Source organism: Calonectris borealis, chromosome 23 (assembly GCF_964195595.1).
Source record: "Calonectris borealis chromosome 23, bCalBor7.hap1.2, whole genome shotgun sequence".
NCBI lineage: Eukaryota > Metazoa > Chordata > Aves > Procellariiformes > Procellariidae > Calonectris > Calonectris borealis.
In genome coordinates, this window is record NC_134334.1 from 4200380 (window position 1) to 4219566 (window position 19187).

A 19187-nucleotide genomic window follows, 5' to 3' on the forward strand; every position below is an offset into this window, starting at 1 on the left:
CTCTTCCCATTCAAAGAACTTGGGGCCCTGTGGCTTTTTTCCATTTGTGGGCTTACTTTAATCTCTGTTACAGCGTTTTGTCTCCTTACCTCCTGCCTGGTGCCTGAGCCATAAGACAAAGAGGTGTTTACACTCCTAGACTGCCCAGGCATTGAGGCCGGAGACAAGCAGCACAGCGGAGGGCGGATAGAATTGAACATTTCAACATTTTTTCCATCTGTCCCCAAAAAACCAATATTGACCCAAGACCCCTGTGTGGCTGCTTTAGTCAAAGTTTTACCAGACAAAGCAGCTTTTGGGAGCACAGCCCCCCGGAGCGCAGGTCTGAGGGGAGGTGAGGACATGGCTGCTCTCCAGAGGGGATTGTCCCATCAGGATGGCATGTCCCCTGCCCGGGCAGAGCCCAAGGGCCACTTTGTCTCTCGGCACGAAGGAGCCGGTGCCACCCAGCCGGTGCTGAGCGGGGCCACGCGAGAGGAGGGCCGGCGGCCTTCCTCCCCAGCCAGGGCCGATGCCCCCTGCTTGCTGGAGATCCCCCTGCTCGGGGCGCAAGGGCTAGAGCCCTCCATACCGGGAGGCAGGTTTTCAGCTCCAAATTACGTTCAATTAAGGAGCGCTAATGGGGCTGGATTTGGCCTGAGCAATAAGGGAGTGGGGTCAGTGCCTAACAATACCCTGTTGACATCGCTTCTGAGGAGCAATTCACCGCGCAAGAGGAGAAGGGGCCTTGCTGAGACGCTCCGCAGCACAAAAACCTCAAAGAGGGCTTTGGCCTCTCCTCCTGCCTCCCCCGGCTCCATTATCTGGCAGGGCCGCCGTGAGGCGCGTCGTTAAGGAAGAGGTGGAGGGGAGCGAGAGGGGGAAGAGTGGCCATTTTTCCTCTGGCTCCTCTGCTGGTGATAGCACATCCTCTTGGGGAGGGGGGCCATGGGGGGCCTGGGGTTTGGATAACCTGCCTCATTAGTGGCTGTATGACATCATTATCTCACATTAGCGACACTCTTCCAGAGGTAATTGGGAAGCCTCTGGAATGGCCCCGTGACCTTTAATTAATGCACTGGGGCCTTTTCCTTGTGCGATTCCTCACTCTGCCTCAAGCAGCTGCTTCTTGTTAAGATGCCAGAACAGGGGAGCCCTGGTCCCATGCCGGGATTTTCTAAGCCTCTATCCCCCGGGGGAGAAATAAAAAGGTGCATGAACAGTCAGCTGCTGCCTGACTTGTTTCAGCCTCTGTTTTCACCAGCCCCTTATCCGCCCCCGACTCCAAGCTGCTGCCTGGGCAATTACCTCCGGCTGCCCGGCGCAGAGCTGATTAGCTCGGCCGAGGCTCCCTGCCCGGCGGGTACCCCCTCGGGCCGCGGTGCCCACGGGGACTCTTGCCCCACTGAAGGGCAGGGATGGGGGAGACGGGGCTGCGTGGGCACCGACAGCGAGGCCCGGTCCTTTCACTTGCAAAGGAAAGAGGAAGAGCAGCTCTTTGCATATCTCTGGGGAAAGGGCTTGGAGGAGGCTCGAGGCCTTCAGAGGCCCCAGAGCCGCACGCCGTGCGGGGATGCTGCTTTCAGGGCAGGTAATGGTCACAGCCGCGGACAGGACTAGCTTCAGATGGGTTAGATGCGAGAAGAAATGCCGTATTTCTGTGATCGTCTTGGCTGTCAAAGCGAAGAGGAGTCCTACACACTGCTGCAAGAGAGAAGGAGTAGACCTTGCTCCTCCCAAACCTTTCATCTCACTCCAGCTGTAATTCTGGTGCCTGCTCCTGTCTTTGCAGTTGTTATTGTCTCTTCAGCTTGGTCTCAGCTGCTAAATCAATGGCCAGATTAGTCATTGGCAGCCCCAGGTAGCACAGAGATTTCCATTAGTGCTGTGCATCTGGGCTGTCATTATTATTAGCACTGTTATTACAGCAGCGTCTGGAGGCTCCGGTCCAGAGTGGCACTTTGTTGTGCTTGGCACAGTGCAGAAGGGGAAAGGGTGCCAGTGCTGATGTGCTGAACAGGCAAAGGAGCTACTGCATCCCTGTTTTACAGCCAGGGTGCTGAAACACAAGTAGAGAGAGTGAGTCCCAAGGAAGGTCACACAAAAAGGCCGGGGCGACCTAAAATACACCCCAGACCTCTTCATCTACTTTCCAGTGCATGGGTCCTGGAACTGCCTTCTCTGTGCCCTTGCCAGTAAAAAGCCTGACTGGAGCTGAAAAACATAGTCTTCCTTATCACCCCAGGCCAGGATTTGCTACCTTAAGTTTTTTTCAAAGAAGCACAAGAATTTTTGCAGCATGCAAAGAAACTCAATAGCTCAGAAACACCCAGTCCCCAGTCAGAACCCAAATAACTGCTATGCAAATACAAATGCAAGCTACACATCCACCCCACTCACAAGGAATGGGGGGAAGAAATATCTTACTTTCAGTAAGAAGGGGAGGAAAAAATGTGCACTTAAAACAGCATTTCCAGATGTGGTGTGGGGAGACAGGAAGATGGGAAGAAATCACTGCTGTGGAAGGGTTTTGCTGAAGCATTATTTCAAAGACTGGAACAATAACATTTCCTCAGAAGACAATAGCCTGATAGAGGGAGGTGCGTTTGTTTGGTTCTGCTCGGAGGCATATTGATCCACGGCCAGCAAACTGTGTACAGTGTGTGTCTGCCTGGGGGTCTTTGTACAGGAAAATAGGGAGCTCTGGACATGGGGTGATGCAGCTGGAGATGAGTGCGGGAGCAAAGGCAGAGAAGCCTGTTGTAAGGAAGCTGCTCTGCCTTCATGAAGACAGCAGACTCATCCAGCTCAAACTGCACGTGTGTGGGGGAGCTCCCAGACCCGGTTAAGTGGAGTAAGAACATGTTAGGGTGGCCAGCACTGACCTGACTTGTGTTTGAGCAGTCATAAGAAGGGAGAAAGTGGAGGTGAGAGCTGCGGGAAGACCTGTCCTCTCCATAAGATGGTACTGTGTTTGGATATACTTGCTTGCATGTGCACAGCACAGTTAAATGGTCCCAAATAACTCTGTCCCTAATCACTGTTTATGCTTTGTAGATAGGGCAGAGGAATCATGCCCAGATGTTTCTGTTCCCTGACCGCAGGACTACAAAGACATCCTACAGCAAAGATCAGGACTTGTGAAGGCCAGTTGAGCTGTCCCAGTCTAGCGGACAAGAGCAGTGTATGGGCTCTGATTTCTGATTTTGCCACAAAAACTGGGACACCAGTGATGGCTGGAACATCACGTCCCAGCCCTGTGCTTCTGCATCTCCTCTCACCTCGTGTTTGACTCCATGTCCCGGACAGCTTTTCTCCCTTGTGCTGGGCTCCCGCAGCACGATCAGCCCCCCTCACAGGCAGGCAGGAGCTCTAGGCATTACTGGGATGTAAATAAAGCTCCTTCCTTTGTCCCGACTCAGGCTTCACGCTTGCTGCTCTACCCTGGCTGCTGGGAGGCCTCCAAGCACACACACTGCCTTAGGCACTCGAATGGGTAATCAAGAATCGTTGTGGTACTGGCCCAGCTCTAATCCTAATTTTGTCTCAGAAACCTCTGTAATAATCTTCAACCTGAGGAGATAAGGACCACTGGTTGTTATTCTCCTGGCCATGATTCTCTGTGGGGCTTTTGTATTCAAAATGTGGAAACAAATTAACTCCCTGGAAAGAGCTAATCAGAGGATTGGGGCTTTTAATTCACAGGTGACCGAAGGCAGCGTATTTCAAAAGCAGGTGAATGATGTAGTCAGGTCCTTGGGAGCCTTCAACTTGCAGAGAGCTTTAGCTTTTTTGACAGTGGCATTTGGACTCCTCAGGCTTTGGGGATCAGTCTGCACAGTGCAATGCTCTGCAGTGCTGCTTGTTGGCACAGCTTGCGCCTCAACAGCTGGCACAAGTTCCACTGTCCCTTGGTGCAGTAAGCAGTGCCGGCATGTCTGTGGGTGCTTTGAAAGCACTTCCCCGTGGGCAGAGGGGAGTGCAGCTCTCCATAACAAACAAGGATTTTGGGATTCCCATTTTACAGCCCCAGCCTTCAGAGGGTTAATGTCATCAGCTCTCCAGGGCTGATTTAATTCAAGCCAGACTGGAGCACTGCGCAAGGCAGCCTCCCCTGGAGCTGGAGTCTTTGCTCCGGGACTCTCCTGCCCTCGGGAGAGAGGGTGAGCAGAGCAGCCCTGTGCAAGGAGCTACCGGTGTCTGTTGTGCTTGCAACCTGACCTCTCCTTTGCTCTTTGAAGCTGCTGACAGTGGGTGGGCTGAGATCAGTGGAGTGGCCGATCTGCTGGGAGTTAGAATAACACAACCGCGGTGCCCTGTTCAGCTGGGAATAGGATCTGTGTGGAAGGGGGTGGGCAGCATAGGGGTGAAGAACTCGGGACCTTGAGGACTGATAGAGTCCTGCAGATGTGGAACAGCTTGCATTTGGGGCTGGGGTGGGAGGGAGGCCCTTTCAACCCAAAACATAATTAATCAGTGACTTGGACAGAAAACGGAGCTGTGGCTGCAGGTCCAGCTACTGTTGCCCTTTCCAGGCCCACAGCCAGCACGGGGAGGGGAGAGCTTCACCGAGTTGACACTCTGTGAGAAAGTCTCATGTCCTTCTCTCTTTCTGCATCTCATCCCGGAGCTCGCTCTCGCTCCCGAGGGCCAGGGTCAGCGTGCTGGCCAGCAGCGCCTTCCCCTCCACTCTTCCAGCCCAAAGCAGCCTCTCTCCCTCACGTCACGATGTTGGGTACAGGAGAAAAAGGACACCGAAGAGGTGGCCTAAGATACCATCTCATGCTCCTGTGAGTTTTGCTTTATGCCTTTACCACGTGGGTCTGAGGACCTCCTCATCCCCAGCTGGGATTGCCCAAAATACCATTTTTTTGCTAAGCACAAATATAATAGCTGGTTAAACCTTTAGGGGCAAGCTGAAAGTAGCTGATACAATGGCATCTGTCTTGCAGAGAGCCTGATCCCAGAAGCGAGAGGTGCAATCTCACCCACTCCGTCCTGAGCTCAGGCAGCCCTCATTCCTTTCGGTGCTACCTCCCCAGCAGCGGAGGAAGGGGAGGTGGAGCGTGCTGGGGCAGGGGTAGCAAGAGCAGCAGGGGGGAGCGCACACAGAGGGACCTTTGGTCCTGCCCTTGAGCCCCCAACAGCCTCCCGGGAAGGCCAGGAGAGGAGCAGCCCCCCAGCTCAGCCTGCCAGTGGGACTGTGAAGGAGACCAGGCCGTGGGGAGGGGAGGCAGGTCCTGCTGCAGATGGGGTAGGTGTAAGGGGTGGCCCAGCAATGCCCTGGGCTGCCTGCACCCCTCTGTTTTTTGTATGAAGAAGAGCCCTGAAGGAAAGGTCTGAGCCAGCACTGGGGTGTGGTGCCAGCCTGGTGGGGTGAGGGAGGCAGCTGCTTTGGCACTAGGATGGAGATGCCAATGTTTTTTTTTATTGCTGTCCAGAGAGCTTGGAGTGGCCCTGGCCCCGGGCTGTCCTGTGACCCCAGGGTCAGCAGACTACTGGTATTGCTGCTCGCATTGCAGCAGCACCTCTGAGCCCCCGCTCAGTGCCAAGCACCTCATGTCTGCAACGATGTGCAAAGGCAGAAGAGACCTTACCCCAAAGCGCTTAGGGTTGGTGACTGCAGAGATAGGGCTGCCTACTGGCTCGGAGATTTGGACACCCACACGTGGCAGCTGGTGACCTACCTGCGTGGATCACTGAACGGCTAACGTTGCAGCACAAAGCAGGACAGGCTTGTAGAGACTCCCAACATGCACAAGTCAGTGTTAGCAAAGACCCTGCTCTTCCAGCCTTCAGGAACGTGGCTTTTTCCTTTCCCCTAGAGGCACCACACCAGCTGGACGGGATGCTCAGGAGATGTTCGCTTCCCCTACACCCCTCCCTTACAGCCTGCAATCCTGACGGCTCTAATACCATTACAATCCTAATGTCCTGGACATCTAAGACCCCTTTTTAGGATTAGCATAGACCTGCGCGCATCAGGAGGAGGTTAAAAATCTAGGGAAACGGCTAACTTTCTGACTGTAAGTGACATCTAGTGGAAATGGCAGGAAAAATGAGTTCCACAGGTAAAATACTGATCCTGTTGGAGTCAGTGGTGAAACTCTGATTCCTGTGAGCTGAAACTTCAGCCCAGCAGCCTCTTTTCAGGACTTGTAAAAAAAAAAAAAAAAAAGAATAGCTCTATCTGTCTGGGTATGACTTGCAGAGAGCTTGGCATGCTCGGTTTGTCTCACATCAGTGAACAACGTGAAAAGCGAGATGGCTGTGACATGACAGCGGTCACCTGGCCTTACGGCTGCTGGTCCCGAGCCAGAAACACTACAGCCGCAACAGACCATGCACTGGTCTGGTATTACTGTGCTGTATTTCACATTAAAACAATGCAGTGGGCTAACTTTGCACTGCTAAGCTTCATGCCAGTTCAGGTCTTGCCTGTCTTCTGACAGCTAGCAACTGCTCCTGTGGCTCGTATGGCTGTAGCTCGTCCTGCCGGGTTCCCTGGCTGTGCCCCGCACTGGGGCAGGGCATGGTGGCCCCACAGCCCCTTGGCTGTTCGGGCTGGCAGTGCCCGGAGAGAGGCAAAGCTGGGGAGTTGCAGAACCTGCCCCTCAGGGACGGTGAGTCCAGGGTCAGGGATATTGGGCCCATCTGTGACCTGTGCCTCTGAGGCAGCTGTGTGCCCTGTTTGCCCTGCCTCCTCTTTCCTGGCATTGGAGGTGGCTGCCTGCTGCCACCCCTGCCCCGGCAGGAAGGGTCCAGCCAGCAGAGTAGATGTGACCTGAGGCTATTCTTGTGTAGAGCAAAGCCAAACCTTGCAGGGAAACCTGAAACCCAGTGAGACTTGGATTAGCAACCCGAAACTCAGGCCAGGATACAAGCCTTTTGGAAGAGCTTGGCAGAGTTTCAGGCAAGTGCGGGCTGAGTTTCAAGTCAGCTAAGGCTGACCTTTGAGTGAGCCCGCTGCTGGCTGCTCGGGAAGCATGGGCCTGAATTTTAAGAGAGCCTGGGGAGTGAGTTTCAGGCAAAAAAAAAAAAAAACCCAAGCCAGTTAAAGGGTTTAGGCAAAAACAATGCAGACCTCTTATGGTTTGGGGGTGATAATTCCTAGCCACTCACCTGCCCCCAAAACCAGCAAAACCAGACTGGTGGTTACAGCTTCATTGCACTCTGAGTTTCAATGCAGACTTAACCCCTTCCTCAGTAACTGTTACTTCCAGGCTTTCTCTGGGGTAGGTCTAAATTCCTTGTTTGCTCTCTCCCCGTCACAAGGGAGGTCTCATGGCTGTTAGCGGTGCAAGGTCGAAGATGTACCTGAGCAGCTCAGCATTCCCTACTCCTGGACACAAAGAGCTGAGCTATCTATATGGCAGTTTTACCTTGCAGGAGTTTTTTTCAAGGGGAGAAATGAATCAGATCGGGGGGACATCACAAGATGGAAAGGCTGGTGTGTGAGAGCAGAAGACCAGAGTTCAGGGATCAGCCAGAGATGGGCAGACAAGGCCATGCTGTATCAGTGACCGAGGCTGAAGGATAATGATCAAGCCTAAGTGGAAGAAGGCATGAGAAAATGGCCACAAATAGAGCTGTCTGTCCCAGGCAGTGGGAAGCAACAAGGGCCAACATAGTCTTGCTCCTGAAGCTGTGGACGTATTTCTCTTCCCATTGTGGTTTTTTTTTTTTCCATTGCTTTTCCTGCAAACTCATCACTCTCTTCCTCCCCTAACACACAGCATGTGATGGGTCTAGATCAGGGCAGGGAGGACGTGTTTGTAATCAGACCCACATTTCTCTGGATTGTCTGCATTGTCTCAGCAGTGAATTCAGCCAAAACTCCCATACGCGTGACGTTTTAGGGCTGATTTTAAAAGCTCTGTGAAGGTAGAATATTCCCAAATGGAGTTTCCTGGATAGGAAATTGCTTATCTTAGAGTATTATTCTATATAGCTCTGATAGCTGCTTTCCCCCCCTGCCAGTCTGCTGAAGTCCCTTTACACTGGGAGTAACAAATGTGGACCCTGAAGCCGCAGAAAGGGTCTTCATGCCAAGGGAAGTGCCCCTCCATGGCACTCCCAGTTTTCTCGCCTAGCTCCCTTTTCCATGCCCTTGATTCTGGCTCTTTCTCCCACGCTGTGTCCTATGTCGTCAGGCAGAGAGGGGCCTCGTCTGCTGCTTTATTTCAGGCCCTTCTCTAATTACATGTTGACATTAGTTATTTATATAATGTCCTTAATACCAAAGCATCAATACTGGAGGTGCTGGGAGGTGGTGGGGAGGCCTGTGCCCGCCTGCCCGCGGCTCGGCAGGTGGCGTCCGCCGGTCACGTTGGTCCGGAGGTGCTGGAGCAGCCCTGCAGCATCCCAGCATCTGGCATCAGCTCCTCTGGAGACGGCTCTGGAGAGCTGAAGCCAGGTATCCCGGAGAGGCACAGGGTCATGCACCACACGCCAGAAGGTAATCGGAGACCGTCTGTCCGGGCTGCAACTGCTGGATGTCCTTCGCAGACGGCATAATGCCCCTTCAGCAGCCTGCGTGGCTCGGGGCAGCGTGCCTTGCCCTTGAAGTCCACGCTGCGCTTTTATGGCCCCCCCAGAGGAAGGCAGGGAAGTGCTAGCAGATGCGTAATTTCCCCAAGGACGGTGTGTGGGCTTTACCCTGGACAGCTAAATAAATACTTGGATGTCTCCTGCGCTGAGACTTGTTTGTGTCTCTGAGGCCAGGGTGGAACGTGTGGTGGGGTGTGTGCAGTTCCTGTTGGGTTTGGTGTGTGGCTGCTCCAGCGTTGGTTTTAAATGTGACACTGATAACGCGGGCCGCCAGCCCGCTGCTGGCTTCCAGTTCCGTCTCGCTGCCTCTGTCTCTTTTATGTTCTCTTCTGCGGTTTGCAAGGCAGAGTTTAAAGGTTTCTCTGACTAACCCTGGCTGCTGGACTCAAAGGGAAGGAAGTTGACTGCAGCCAAGAAAAGGAAGCCAGTTGGTTTCCCTTCTGCGTCTGCGAGCGCATGTGAGGGGGAGAGGGAGAAGGGTGTAGCCAGATCAGAAATGAGATAGGATGGGAAGACAGCAGACCTCTTTCCTTCCATATTTTCGCAGCTTGACAAACTCCCTGCGTGCATTAGCCCAGAGCATGGAGAAAGGAAGCGTGTCCTGGTCAATATTTACCCGGTGGCGTGGGGCAGTGTGCTTCAGCTCCAGCTGCGGGTGGGCTGCGCACTTCTGGCTCGCTCCCTGGCAATGCAGTGCGAGAAGGCAGCCACGACGGGGAGCTTCCTTCCCGCAGGACGGCTGGTGCTGGCAGGGCAGGGCAGGGCAAGAGGCCCGACTGCCCTCCAGCCTGCGGGGCAGGAGCTGGGTGCTGGCCCCTGGCTCCCTGGAGCATGCAGTGCAGCATGGCTGACACCCCAGCCTCACCGAGGACCCCCGAGGTGGATGCAGAGCACGTGGGTCCCTCTTGGCTCCCACAGCATCTACACGGCTGGCCATCTCCAGTTTGGGGTCTACAGCAGCCTGGTGACTGAAGGGGTGGCCGGAGCCTCGGGGCAGCGCTGGCCCCCCTCGGGGCAGCAGGGCCTGGAGCTGGGCTTGGGCTGACGCTCGCAGGCACTGTGCTGCAGGCAGCTGCTTCAGGGCATCTATTTCTGGTCCCTGGGACAGGGGAGGGCATGCAGTGGGAGGCAAGCTCCGGGACTCGCAGGAGCTGAGGGCTATTTCTGGCTCTGGTTGCTGACCCGCCAGGCCACCTTCAGCCAGTCGCTTCCCCTGTAACTCCCTCGTGCCAGGCTCACACTGAGTCTCCCACCCAAGGATCCCTCTGCCACCCACACCAGATGCTCCTGGGCGGTGTGGGACGGCTGCCACGCACCATGCAAGATTTGTCACAAGACCATGACGCTGGCTGTGATCTTTTGATGCAAATCTGCAGTAGGCTGGCAAGAAGTGCCCCAGAAGGGCTATCAATTAGCGAACGATGCCCCTAAGGCATGTTTTTGTCACCCTAGACATGGGTAACCTACAGGCTGAGGCAAAGAGGTGGGTATGTTGAAAAAAGAACAGTCATTGCCATCCAGATGTCACGCTCCACCTTGTGCTAAAGGCTGCGAGCTCTGTGGCCTGGGCCTGGGCCCCATCTCTGCTGGCCACCCCACGGAGCAACCCCAGGCGGAGGGCAGAAGCGAGCAGTGGGCATCAGGAGTGGTCCCAGAGACCCCAGAGGCTGTGGGACAGAAATGCATTGGCTGGCACCCTCACATCTTCCCCACCAGCTTCTAAATATGGGCCTGCCCTCTCTAAACCCATCACGCTCAGATCTCAAGTGACACACCGGGGAGGGAGGGGGGGGTGTCTATTTTTAGCCTCTGAATGGATCTGTGCTGGAGCTGAGCTCTCTGCCCCCGTCAAGGGTACAGCATCATGTTGTGCTGGGAGGATTTTCCTGCGTGGCTCTTTGAATGGCTCCATCACCGGCTTAGTTTGTGGTACAGGTAGGATGCAGCTTTGTGATCTCTCTGCTTCTTCTCCTACCGCTGGATATCCCCCCCCGGTGGTTTTGGGCTCTGTTGCATCTCCTTCCCCAGAGCCACGGGTATGGAAGGGGCTGCCGTGGCTTGCTGAAATGTCCTTGTTTGGACGGTGCTTCATGCTACCTTCATGCATGATGCCGTGGCAGCAGGAATGCTCAAGAGCATAAATCCCCCACTTTTTTAAATGGGTTGTAGGCAAAAGGAATAGGAAAGGGATATGTGAGGTGCCATGCTGCTGTGCTGCTGTGGAGAGAATCCCAAACCCTCTGTGCTGCTGTGCTCGGAGCAGAGGCAGAAGGGACCTGAGGGGGGTAGCAGCGGTCTCTCTCGCTGCTGGCCCAGCACAGCGATACCTGTCCTGCTGAGTCTGCCGGGCGCTGCCCTTGCCTCCCACTGATTTCAGCTGGAAACGAGTGAGGATGAGTGAATGCGGATGGCAGGGAAGCAGGGCAGGAACCTGGGGGGAAAGGGTTAGAGGCATACACCTCTGCTGATGCTGGTGCCCCCTCCTCATGCCTTGATCTCTCCGGCCCCCTCCCCTTGGTTTGCTGCTGCAGGCATGGATAACTTTGAGTACAGCATCCATCTGAACGACCGGGACTGGGCTGAGTTCTTCTTGGCGTCGGAGGAATGCAACCTAGCGCCTGCCACCCTGGCCACAGCCGAGGAGCAGTGTCTCAGTGACATTGAACAAGGGGACGGCGTGCCGGGGAGGGACTGCCGCGCCAGCACCAACGGGCAGATTGCAGCGAGGGTGGGCAGCAGGCCAGGGCCTGGCACGGGAAGCTCTGCCCCACGTGGGGTGCCCGGAGACACCTCCCTGTGCTGGCCCGCCGGCGGGCACCTCGTCCTGCCGGAGCTTCTCTCGGGCAGCGAGGACGAAACGGACCTGGGCTCGGTCGGCAGGTTTCTGTGCGAGAGCGACAAGCCCGGCTGCCCTTCATCCGCTCCAATGCCCAGCGCGCAGGGGAGGCAGCCCCCCTGTCCCCCTGCAGCCACCCTTCCCGGCCCGGCTGGCGGCACAGCTGAGAGCAGCCCAGGGCAGGACGCAGAATGTGAAGCAGCAGCACCGCAGCCAGCGTCGGAGAAAGGAGCAGCCAGCGGCAGTCAGGCCATGGAGCCTCCCAGCCACCCAGCTGGAACAAGCATCCCTGAACAGGGAGGGGACGCAAGAAGGGCACAGCCCCATGGCAGCCCGATGGCGGCACAGCCGGGGGCTCCGGTGCAGGGCAGCTCGCCAACACTGGCTGTCTCCCCGGCGGGTTCGGCAAGGAAAAGTCCTAGCAGCGCTTCCCTCTCGGAGCCCGGGCTACAGGGACCCCCAAGTGACCACCCCCCGAGCCCAGCCCTGGAGACTGCGCCCAGAGCGCCCGGCTGCCCAGCGCAGGAGGAGGCGAGTGGGGAGAGAGCGGGCCCCAAGCCGAGCTCCCCGGCTGGCTCCCCGGAGGTTGTGAGGCCCAAGGTGCCAGGACAGCTGAGAAAGAGCCGCAAGCAACGTGGAGCCGGTGCCATCGAGGCAGCCCAGGGGGACAGGGAGCCTGCGGGGGCTGCAGCACAGGGGACTGGTGTACCCGTGAAGGCACCTTTAAGCTCACCGCTGTCCTCACGAAAGAGCAAAGGGAAGGAGAAGGCAGCCAAGCCAGCTCCTGTGAAGCTGGGGGGCGAGGAGGCAGGGGAGAGCAAACGCCTGGTGCCTGGCGCTGGCAGAGATGAGGGCGATCCAGCCATGAGCGCTCCCCCGAAGCAGAAGGTGAAGGAGCCGGGGGCACAGCCCCTGGGGAAGGCAAAGGCCACCAAGCATTCAAAGCCAGGCCAGGCTGGTGGCATGGGCGTACGTGACAATGTGCCGGTGATCCCTGCCAGCGGAGCCACGGCTCCTCTGGGAGAGGCATGCCAGGAGGCGCCGGGGAAGCCTCCCCATCCCAAGAGTGTGGCGGCTTCTGGAGGGGATGCTGCTGAAGGAGCTCATGGGGAGCCTGCAGCTGAGACCCCCAGGGAGCTGGGCCCCCCTTGCTTTGCAGCCGGGGCCTCTGCAAGGGCAGACACCCTGGACGTGACTTGGCCCGAGATGTACGAATATTTGTTCTGTGACTCCCAAGGGGAAGAAGAAGGAATGGGGAACTCAATGGAGGGGGAGAAAACACTCTTGGAAAGGGAAATATCCTTGCCTGAACTGTATGAATATTTTTTCAATGAACCAGAAGGAAACAGGAAAAAAGTCAAGGGGAAAGACAGGAAGCGAAAGAAGTTCAGCAGCTTGGACCACGCTCAGCTGCAAAACGAGGATCCCGGCTCGGCCCTAGTCAAAGACTCCCTGGTTGTCTCGGTCCCTGAGGTGTACGAACACTTCTTTCCAGACGGGCCTGGGAACAGGGCGGGCTGGCGAGGGGTTTTCTCAATCACTCCAGCCTCCGAGGTGAAGAAGGCTGTGGGGGCTTTGAAGTCCCTTCTGCAAAGGCCAATGCATCTCATCAGAGGCCAAGCCCCAGCCTCCCAGGCTCTCGTGCGGAGAGGATCTGGAGAGAAGCTCCCCCTCGTCCCGCTGGCTCCGCTGGGAAGAGGCCAGGCACGGCCAGAAGGTTTGGACATGGCCCTTGCCCTGACAGGTAAAGCACCGTTACCCCCTGCCCGACAGCCCCGGCTCGCCGCTGCCCGTAGAGACGTGCCTCTGCCTTGTGCGGTCTCCCCTGCTCCCACCGCCCCTGGGAAGCCTGGCAGCCAGCTCTGGCCCTGCTGCAGCCACCTCCACTCCAGCCGCAGCGGCATTAAGGCCACCGTACAGATGGGAGCATTTTGGGGGGTTCCGCCAGGCGTAGCTGGTCTGAAATCACTCTCCTGGCACGTTACCTTGCCACGTAGCAGCCCTGGGTTTTAGCAGGGATCTTTGGAAGCGTGGCTAAAGCCACCACCATGACACGCTGTGTCGCGCTGGCTCTCTCTTGTGATGCTCACGCTGCCAAGCGAGTGCTGCTGGCCAGGCCCCGCAGGCTGGCGCCCAGCGCTGCAGGAGGCATGGATAGGGGATCTGGGTATATCCTGTGCATAACTTGCTTTGCTCCCCGCAAACTCCAGTCCTGGGGCAGAGGTGGTCAGGACGGCATGCATGCAACAGACTGAAACTCAGTCTGGCCCAAAGATCCTGTCCTAGCTGATTCAATTGTCGCCCTGATGGATATAACTTACCGTGGAATTGATCTATCCTTTTGCACTCTGGCCAAGAAAAACTTACTGAAGCGGATAGCTGCTTTAAACATGGCTGGTGTTATTGCAAGGTCTGGTAGAGATAGGAATCCCCCATCCCAGTGCCATCCAACTGCCTGCAGCACCACATACCTGTATTTCTGATGGGGGAATGGGAGGCAAAGCAGCAAAATCCTTCTGTACCAAAGAAGTCATGCCCCTGAGATAAGGCAATGGCTGCTGAGCTGCTGTCCTGTTAAGGCTGGGCTGCTAATCGATATAATATTGGTGGGGTAAAAGCCGTGCACAGAGTGGAACATGTCCAATTCTTCCAGCTGAAAGAGGTGAGGGGGGCTTTAAAACACACTCTAATTTGAAAAACACCCTCCAGAGACCTCAGATGCTACCTGAACATTGGCTGTTACTGGAGGCAGGTAAGAGAAACAAGAATAAAGGGAGAGCAAGTCTGACCCACTAGGACAGCCAGCATATTTACCTTAAAGCTTATATGATGCTTACAGCCACAGTGCCTCACAGTTAATATTAAAACCAAACAATGAATGAGTCATCCCAATGGGTGCCTCAAAGTAGAGCTTCCAATCTGTTTGCACAGAGGAAAAACCCCTTTGCCATGGTCGTAGCTAATTAATAAGCCAGCTTTAATGAAAAGCCTGATCAAATAAACATAAGAGCAAAAATAACCTACTCTTGCAACGCGTCTTCAAGTTGTGCTGGACTGGAACTCCAGCAGAGAAAGAAATGCAGAGCACTCAGGACTGCCTCCCTCCCTGGACCTAGCAGGCGGCGGGAGTGAGGTGGGATCCGCGGAGAGATGCTGGGCACTGGTGCTTCCCGGGGGGATATGTCTTGTCCTAGAGCTGCGTGCGTCTCAGGACACTGTCTTGCAGGAAAGGGACCCTGCCCAGAGGGACCTGCCTGCAACCCCAGTGCATCGGCAGCCAGCCCAGGAATTGCTCTCTCTTAAATCTACTCCCTGCTTCCAGCCACCCCGCAGGGGTGCGCTGGGAAGAAACGCAGGGAGGTGGTGAGGCAGCGGAGGTCCTGGAGGCAGCATGTCCGCTGGCTGTGCCTCCCAGGCCCATGGGCAGCATTAACAAGTATTTGCCTTGGGCTCTTAACAAAGTGTAAAACTGAGTGGGGTGAAAAATGTGCCCCTCTCCTTCGGAAACGTACCTGAGTCCTAAATAGACATGTTTGGCTTGACCACTGGTGCAAAAAGGTCTTCAGGGAGGGAAAATGTGTGACAAAGATGTATTTCTCTGGGAGTGCAAGGGACTCACTGCCCCAGAGGGACCGGAGCCTGCTGTGGCAGAGGAGGCGGTGTAAAACCCCAAGCCTCGTGCTCTTCTTCTTGCAGGGAGGCCCGAGGCTCCGCTGGCGCTGACCCACAAAGATATGTGCCTCGTCTTCTGTGCTTTTGCGTCCTGGGCAGTGAAGACCTCCGACCTGCAGGCTCCGGATGCCTGGAAGACCAGTACGTACAGTGCCCAGCCTGGCGGGAGAGGGGTGGGAAGGAGCTTGTGGAAGACGTGGCAGGGAGAAAGGCAGGGATGCTAAGACACCTAACAGCGCCTGTGGGAAAATGCAGTCATTTTCCTGCTTTTCCAAAGTGTCCTGTTACTTTCTAATACCTTCTCTCTCCTATAGAAATGGCAGTCCTGATTCTTACTCACTTACATTGTCCTTTCCCCACACAAAGTGACGGCTGACTTGAACTAAGCTGGAGGACAAGTCTGTATTCCTAGCTTTGGCCCTACTCCATCCAGCCTCTGACAGGGACCAGTGTGTCAGGGGAAGAGAGGCTTCTTTAGGATCCGTGCTGGCCAGAAGCTGAATCAGGACCTCGAGTTTGCAGGTTTATATTCCTTCACCTCAGCTGGAACAAATGCATGTATTTTTCTAACGTGCTGTAAAGGTATAATCCTTTTTCTAAATACAGTATTATCCTGGTGCACCGAGTCCTGCGAGTAAACGGAGCTCTGTCAGTTCCCCTCCTCTCCAACCACAGCATTTGAGTAACCGGTGGGGAGAGAGGAAGCTCGGGCTGCACGAATTAGCTGAGCTGTGGCCCAAGGGCTGCGGGTCGCTGGATGAGCAGGGCATGGGACAGCGAGTGCGGCAGCCCTGCCCCGGCTGCAGCAGCCGAGCGCGGGGTCCAGCCCGTGGACCCCGGAGAGCCCCCGCCGCGGGGCGAGACGCCGGGGCCAGGGCTTCCTGCTGCTTGTCTGGATGAGGAATGTTCCCCACTAAGGTCACACAGGAAGCTGACACCCCGGGCTGAGAATAGCTCATTAGCTAAAGTTGCTCAGTGCAATCATCACAAGGAGCTTTTGGCCGGCTCCTCCTTGCCTTCTTAGTATTGGATGGTAGATGTGGTCTCGGAGAGGGTGTGAAAAGCGGGATATGGGCCTCGTGCCCTCGGGATTGCATAACCCAGCGTGCAGTAAGCACCCTGGCGAGGAGAGGAGGCGAGGGTCCTGGACTAGCAATTCTCTTTTGGCATTTTAGGTTCTAAGAAGTTGAATTTTCCTGCCTATGTTCCAGACTCTAATACGTAAATCAAAATCAAGTCTGAATTTGAAGTCCAAAGGCATGGCTTGGGTTCCCAGTTTTGCTTGGGAACAGATGGGGGGAATTTGACCTCTCTTATAAGCCAAGCGAAAAACATTAGCTGAAAGTACAGAGAAGAGCTTGATTCTGTGTATAATCTCCATTAGTTATTTCTTGTATCTCTACATTTTCTGATTCTGGGTTTTGGGTATGTTCTGCTTTTGGCTGGGATCAGAGTATCCACAGATAAGCCACGAAATGATATTTTTCTTGGCATCTTCCTGGTCCAAACAGAAGTAGAAAATGAAGGGACTGTCCTAAAGCCCTGGTGAGATTTCCTACTGTGGCCTTCTCATCCGAGATTAGACCTGTTAGACCTCCACATGAACCTGTATATCTAACCACCACCCATCTCTACCACACGCATGAAGTCTATGTTGTGTTTCCCTTAAAAACAGACGTTTCTCGTGAAATGGTGGTGTGATCCGTGTGCCTGAACTATAGGACTAGATGTGGTCATCCAGGCTGTGGGCAGCTCAGGACTGAACGCACTAGGAACAAGCCCAGTGTGGTGGGGATGAAGAGCAAAGGCAGGAGGGGTGTGAGAAAGGGAGGGGAGCCACCTCCCTGGACTCATGGACTAGAGCGAGCCAAGTAGCTTGTCATCTTCAAGTTTGGAGAAAGATCTTCAGGTTTGGAAGAAGCACCCAGACTCACTCTGGAAATGTGTTGGGCTCTTTTCCAGTGTTCCTGGCAAGTTTTGGCACGCTTTCTGCCATCCGCTACTTCCGAAGGCAGGTCAGAGAAGGACACCCCCGGACCTAGGCTCAGCGCACACCAGAGGTTCTTCCCGAGGACAGGCGAGGATGGTGGAGGCAGAGGCCGGGGACTTTGTTCTTGGGCAGTGTGAGAGGCCTGGATCCCAGCACCAAGACTTCTCTGGACTCATCCCTAAACGTCTCAGGATGTCACGGGAAGCAGGATCCTTCCGGTGACAGTCATTTGCAATACGGTAGGCAGTTTGTACCTATACTGGACAGAAGAGGAGCCCGGCGTGGGCTGGCTCTGTTCTTTCTTTGCACACTTCTTGCATACTTGTGCTATCTCCTAGGAGCAGTCACAGTGTCTGCTCCAGGCCGCTGCTTGTCCGTCCTCCCTGCTGAAGTCACCTGGTGGCAAAGGAAGGCACTGAGGTAGTGGAGGGAGGAGAGAGCAAAAGAAACCAGGAAAGTGCTTCGTTCCTATGAAAGGGTTGGGGTATCTGCGAAGGAAGAGAGGAGAGAGCTCTGGGGAAGAGCTGTGTCTGGCCAAACATGGTGCTTTGCGAGGCATGTGCTGGCTGCGCGCGGCTAGCTGGGCAGCCGCTAAAGGGGGACGGAGGGGCCGCTCGCCTGGCAAGGCCTGGGTCTCCCATGACTGGTTTGGCTCGCTGCAGGAGGACTCACCCTCTTGGATTTCACTCCAAGAAGTCACATCTCGGTCTAACAGTTCAAGAGGCTGAGATAGGGTTTCTGTTGCGTGTGGCCGCCTCGGCCCTGCTGAGCCAGAGCTGCGGATGCGGCGTCTGTTCCCGTGGATGAGGAGCACCCACCGCAAGGACACATCTCACTCCCGTAAGCAGAGGACGGGCAGGTGTCACGCAGCCAGAGCCAGGGGAAGGGGCAGCCGGGAAAGGAGGCTGCGCAGGTCGGAAAGGGGCTGCAGGGGCAGCAGGGAAAGGGGCTGAGCTCAGGGAAGCCTCAGGAAAGAGCCCTGATGAGGACAGGAGCACGTTGGAGAGGAGGAAAAGGCACGTATACATGTTTGGCTCTGACGATCACCAGATGAAGGGTCTAGATACATCACTTGGTCCCTCTGCTGCCTCCTATCCTAAGGACATAAAGTTGGCTGGGAGGAGATGTCAGGTGCAGAGGTGCCGTGGCTGAGTGTGTAACCTTGTGGGGCTGGAGGGGACCCGGAAGGGAGGTGGGGGGGAAAATGAAAAGGAGGTGGTTCAGTTTCTTCCCTCTCTCTAGTGCCTTCCTGATCACTCAAGGGCATTATTCATGAGGGCTTTTCTTCACTCCCAAGTCTGATAACAGCACGAATGTGACATTTGTTAAGCACTTAGGGACCTGATCCACAAAGGTACTGGGGGAAACCTGCCCAGAATACCTGTGTGGATCTGCCTGTGAGCCTTACAGGAACAGTCTGTGGCGATGTTTGTCTTATGAAACCAGAGAGGAGAGGTTTAGCTCTTTCCTCGTAATGCAGAGTGCCATGCAATTTTAATGTGTGTAGGGTTGTACTGAAGACCGTGTATTATTGCTGATAAGAGGGCACACTGTACAATTGTACAGTGAGATATGTAGCAGTAAATAGAGAGAGAGAGATGTACAGGCTCTATATGGACTATAGTAGCTGTGTATCCAGTAAGAGGAGTTTTGTGGCGGAGGAGAACAGATAAAATATGCTGGAAGCTTCTAATAAAGATCTATCTCATTTAATACTTTTGTGTAAATTCCTGTGTCTACCTTCTTTGTGTGTGAAACTGTTGAATGAGTACTGAGTTTTAAAGAATGAGAAATCAATCCATTATGTGTCTGTTGATACAAAAAGGTAGGCGTTGATGTGCTGGTTGAGGAGCCCTGGAGGACAGAGTATGCAGGGAGGTGGGCTGCTTCTCCTCTTCTTTGGCTCAGTCCCCATGCTTACCCCTCTGAGACACATCCTGGCTGTCGCATGTCGTTACAGCCTGACCCAGAGAACCCTGTCCTCGCTCCTGTCTCAGAAGCACTCGGGACTCGAGCAGACCCCGCTCTTGCCAGCCCTCCAGCCAGCTCCTCCCGGGGTCCCTGAACAGATCAGTGAGCACAAGCCAATACACAGCAGCAGCTCCCGGGTTCGGTCCATCGATCCTCATCACCTCTGCTCTCCCCAGTCCTGCTCAACGC

The 19187-nt window shown here is 55.3% G+C and overlaps 1 protein-coding gene across 1 annotated transcript; it reads left to right on the forward strand.

Annotated features, from left to right (window-relative positions):
- The first annotated feature begins 11062 nt into the window (after nt 1-11062).
- PERM1 (PPARGC1 and ESRR induced regulator, muscle 1) lies at nt 11063-18750 on the forward strand. The gene is made up of 3 exons (XM_075172067.1): nt 11063-13109; nt 15062-15178; nt 17000-18750. Exons 1-3 carry the CDS (start codon nt 11063-11065, stop codon nt 17077-17079), a joined length of 2244 nt encoding a protein of 747 aa, XP_075028168.1. The 3' UTR covers nt 17080-18750.
- Nucleotides 18751-19187: the final 437 nt, after the last annotated feature.

Bases quoted from the DNA above. Each gene is read 5' to 3' on its own strand.
- PERM1 (XM_075172067.1), top strand. From the start codon at position 11,063: ATGGATAACTTTGAGTACAGCATCCATCTGAACGACCGGGACTGGGCT. The intron at 13,110-15,061 runs GTAAAGCACCGT...TTCTTCTTGCAG, and splicing joins CATGGCCCTTGCCCTGACAG to GGAGGCCCGAGGCTCCGCTG. The intron at 15,179-16,999 runs GTACGTACAGTG...GCTCTTTTCCAG, and splicing joins TCCGGATGCCTGGAAGACCA to TGTTCCTGGCAAGTTTTGGC.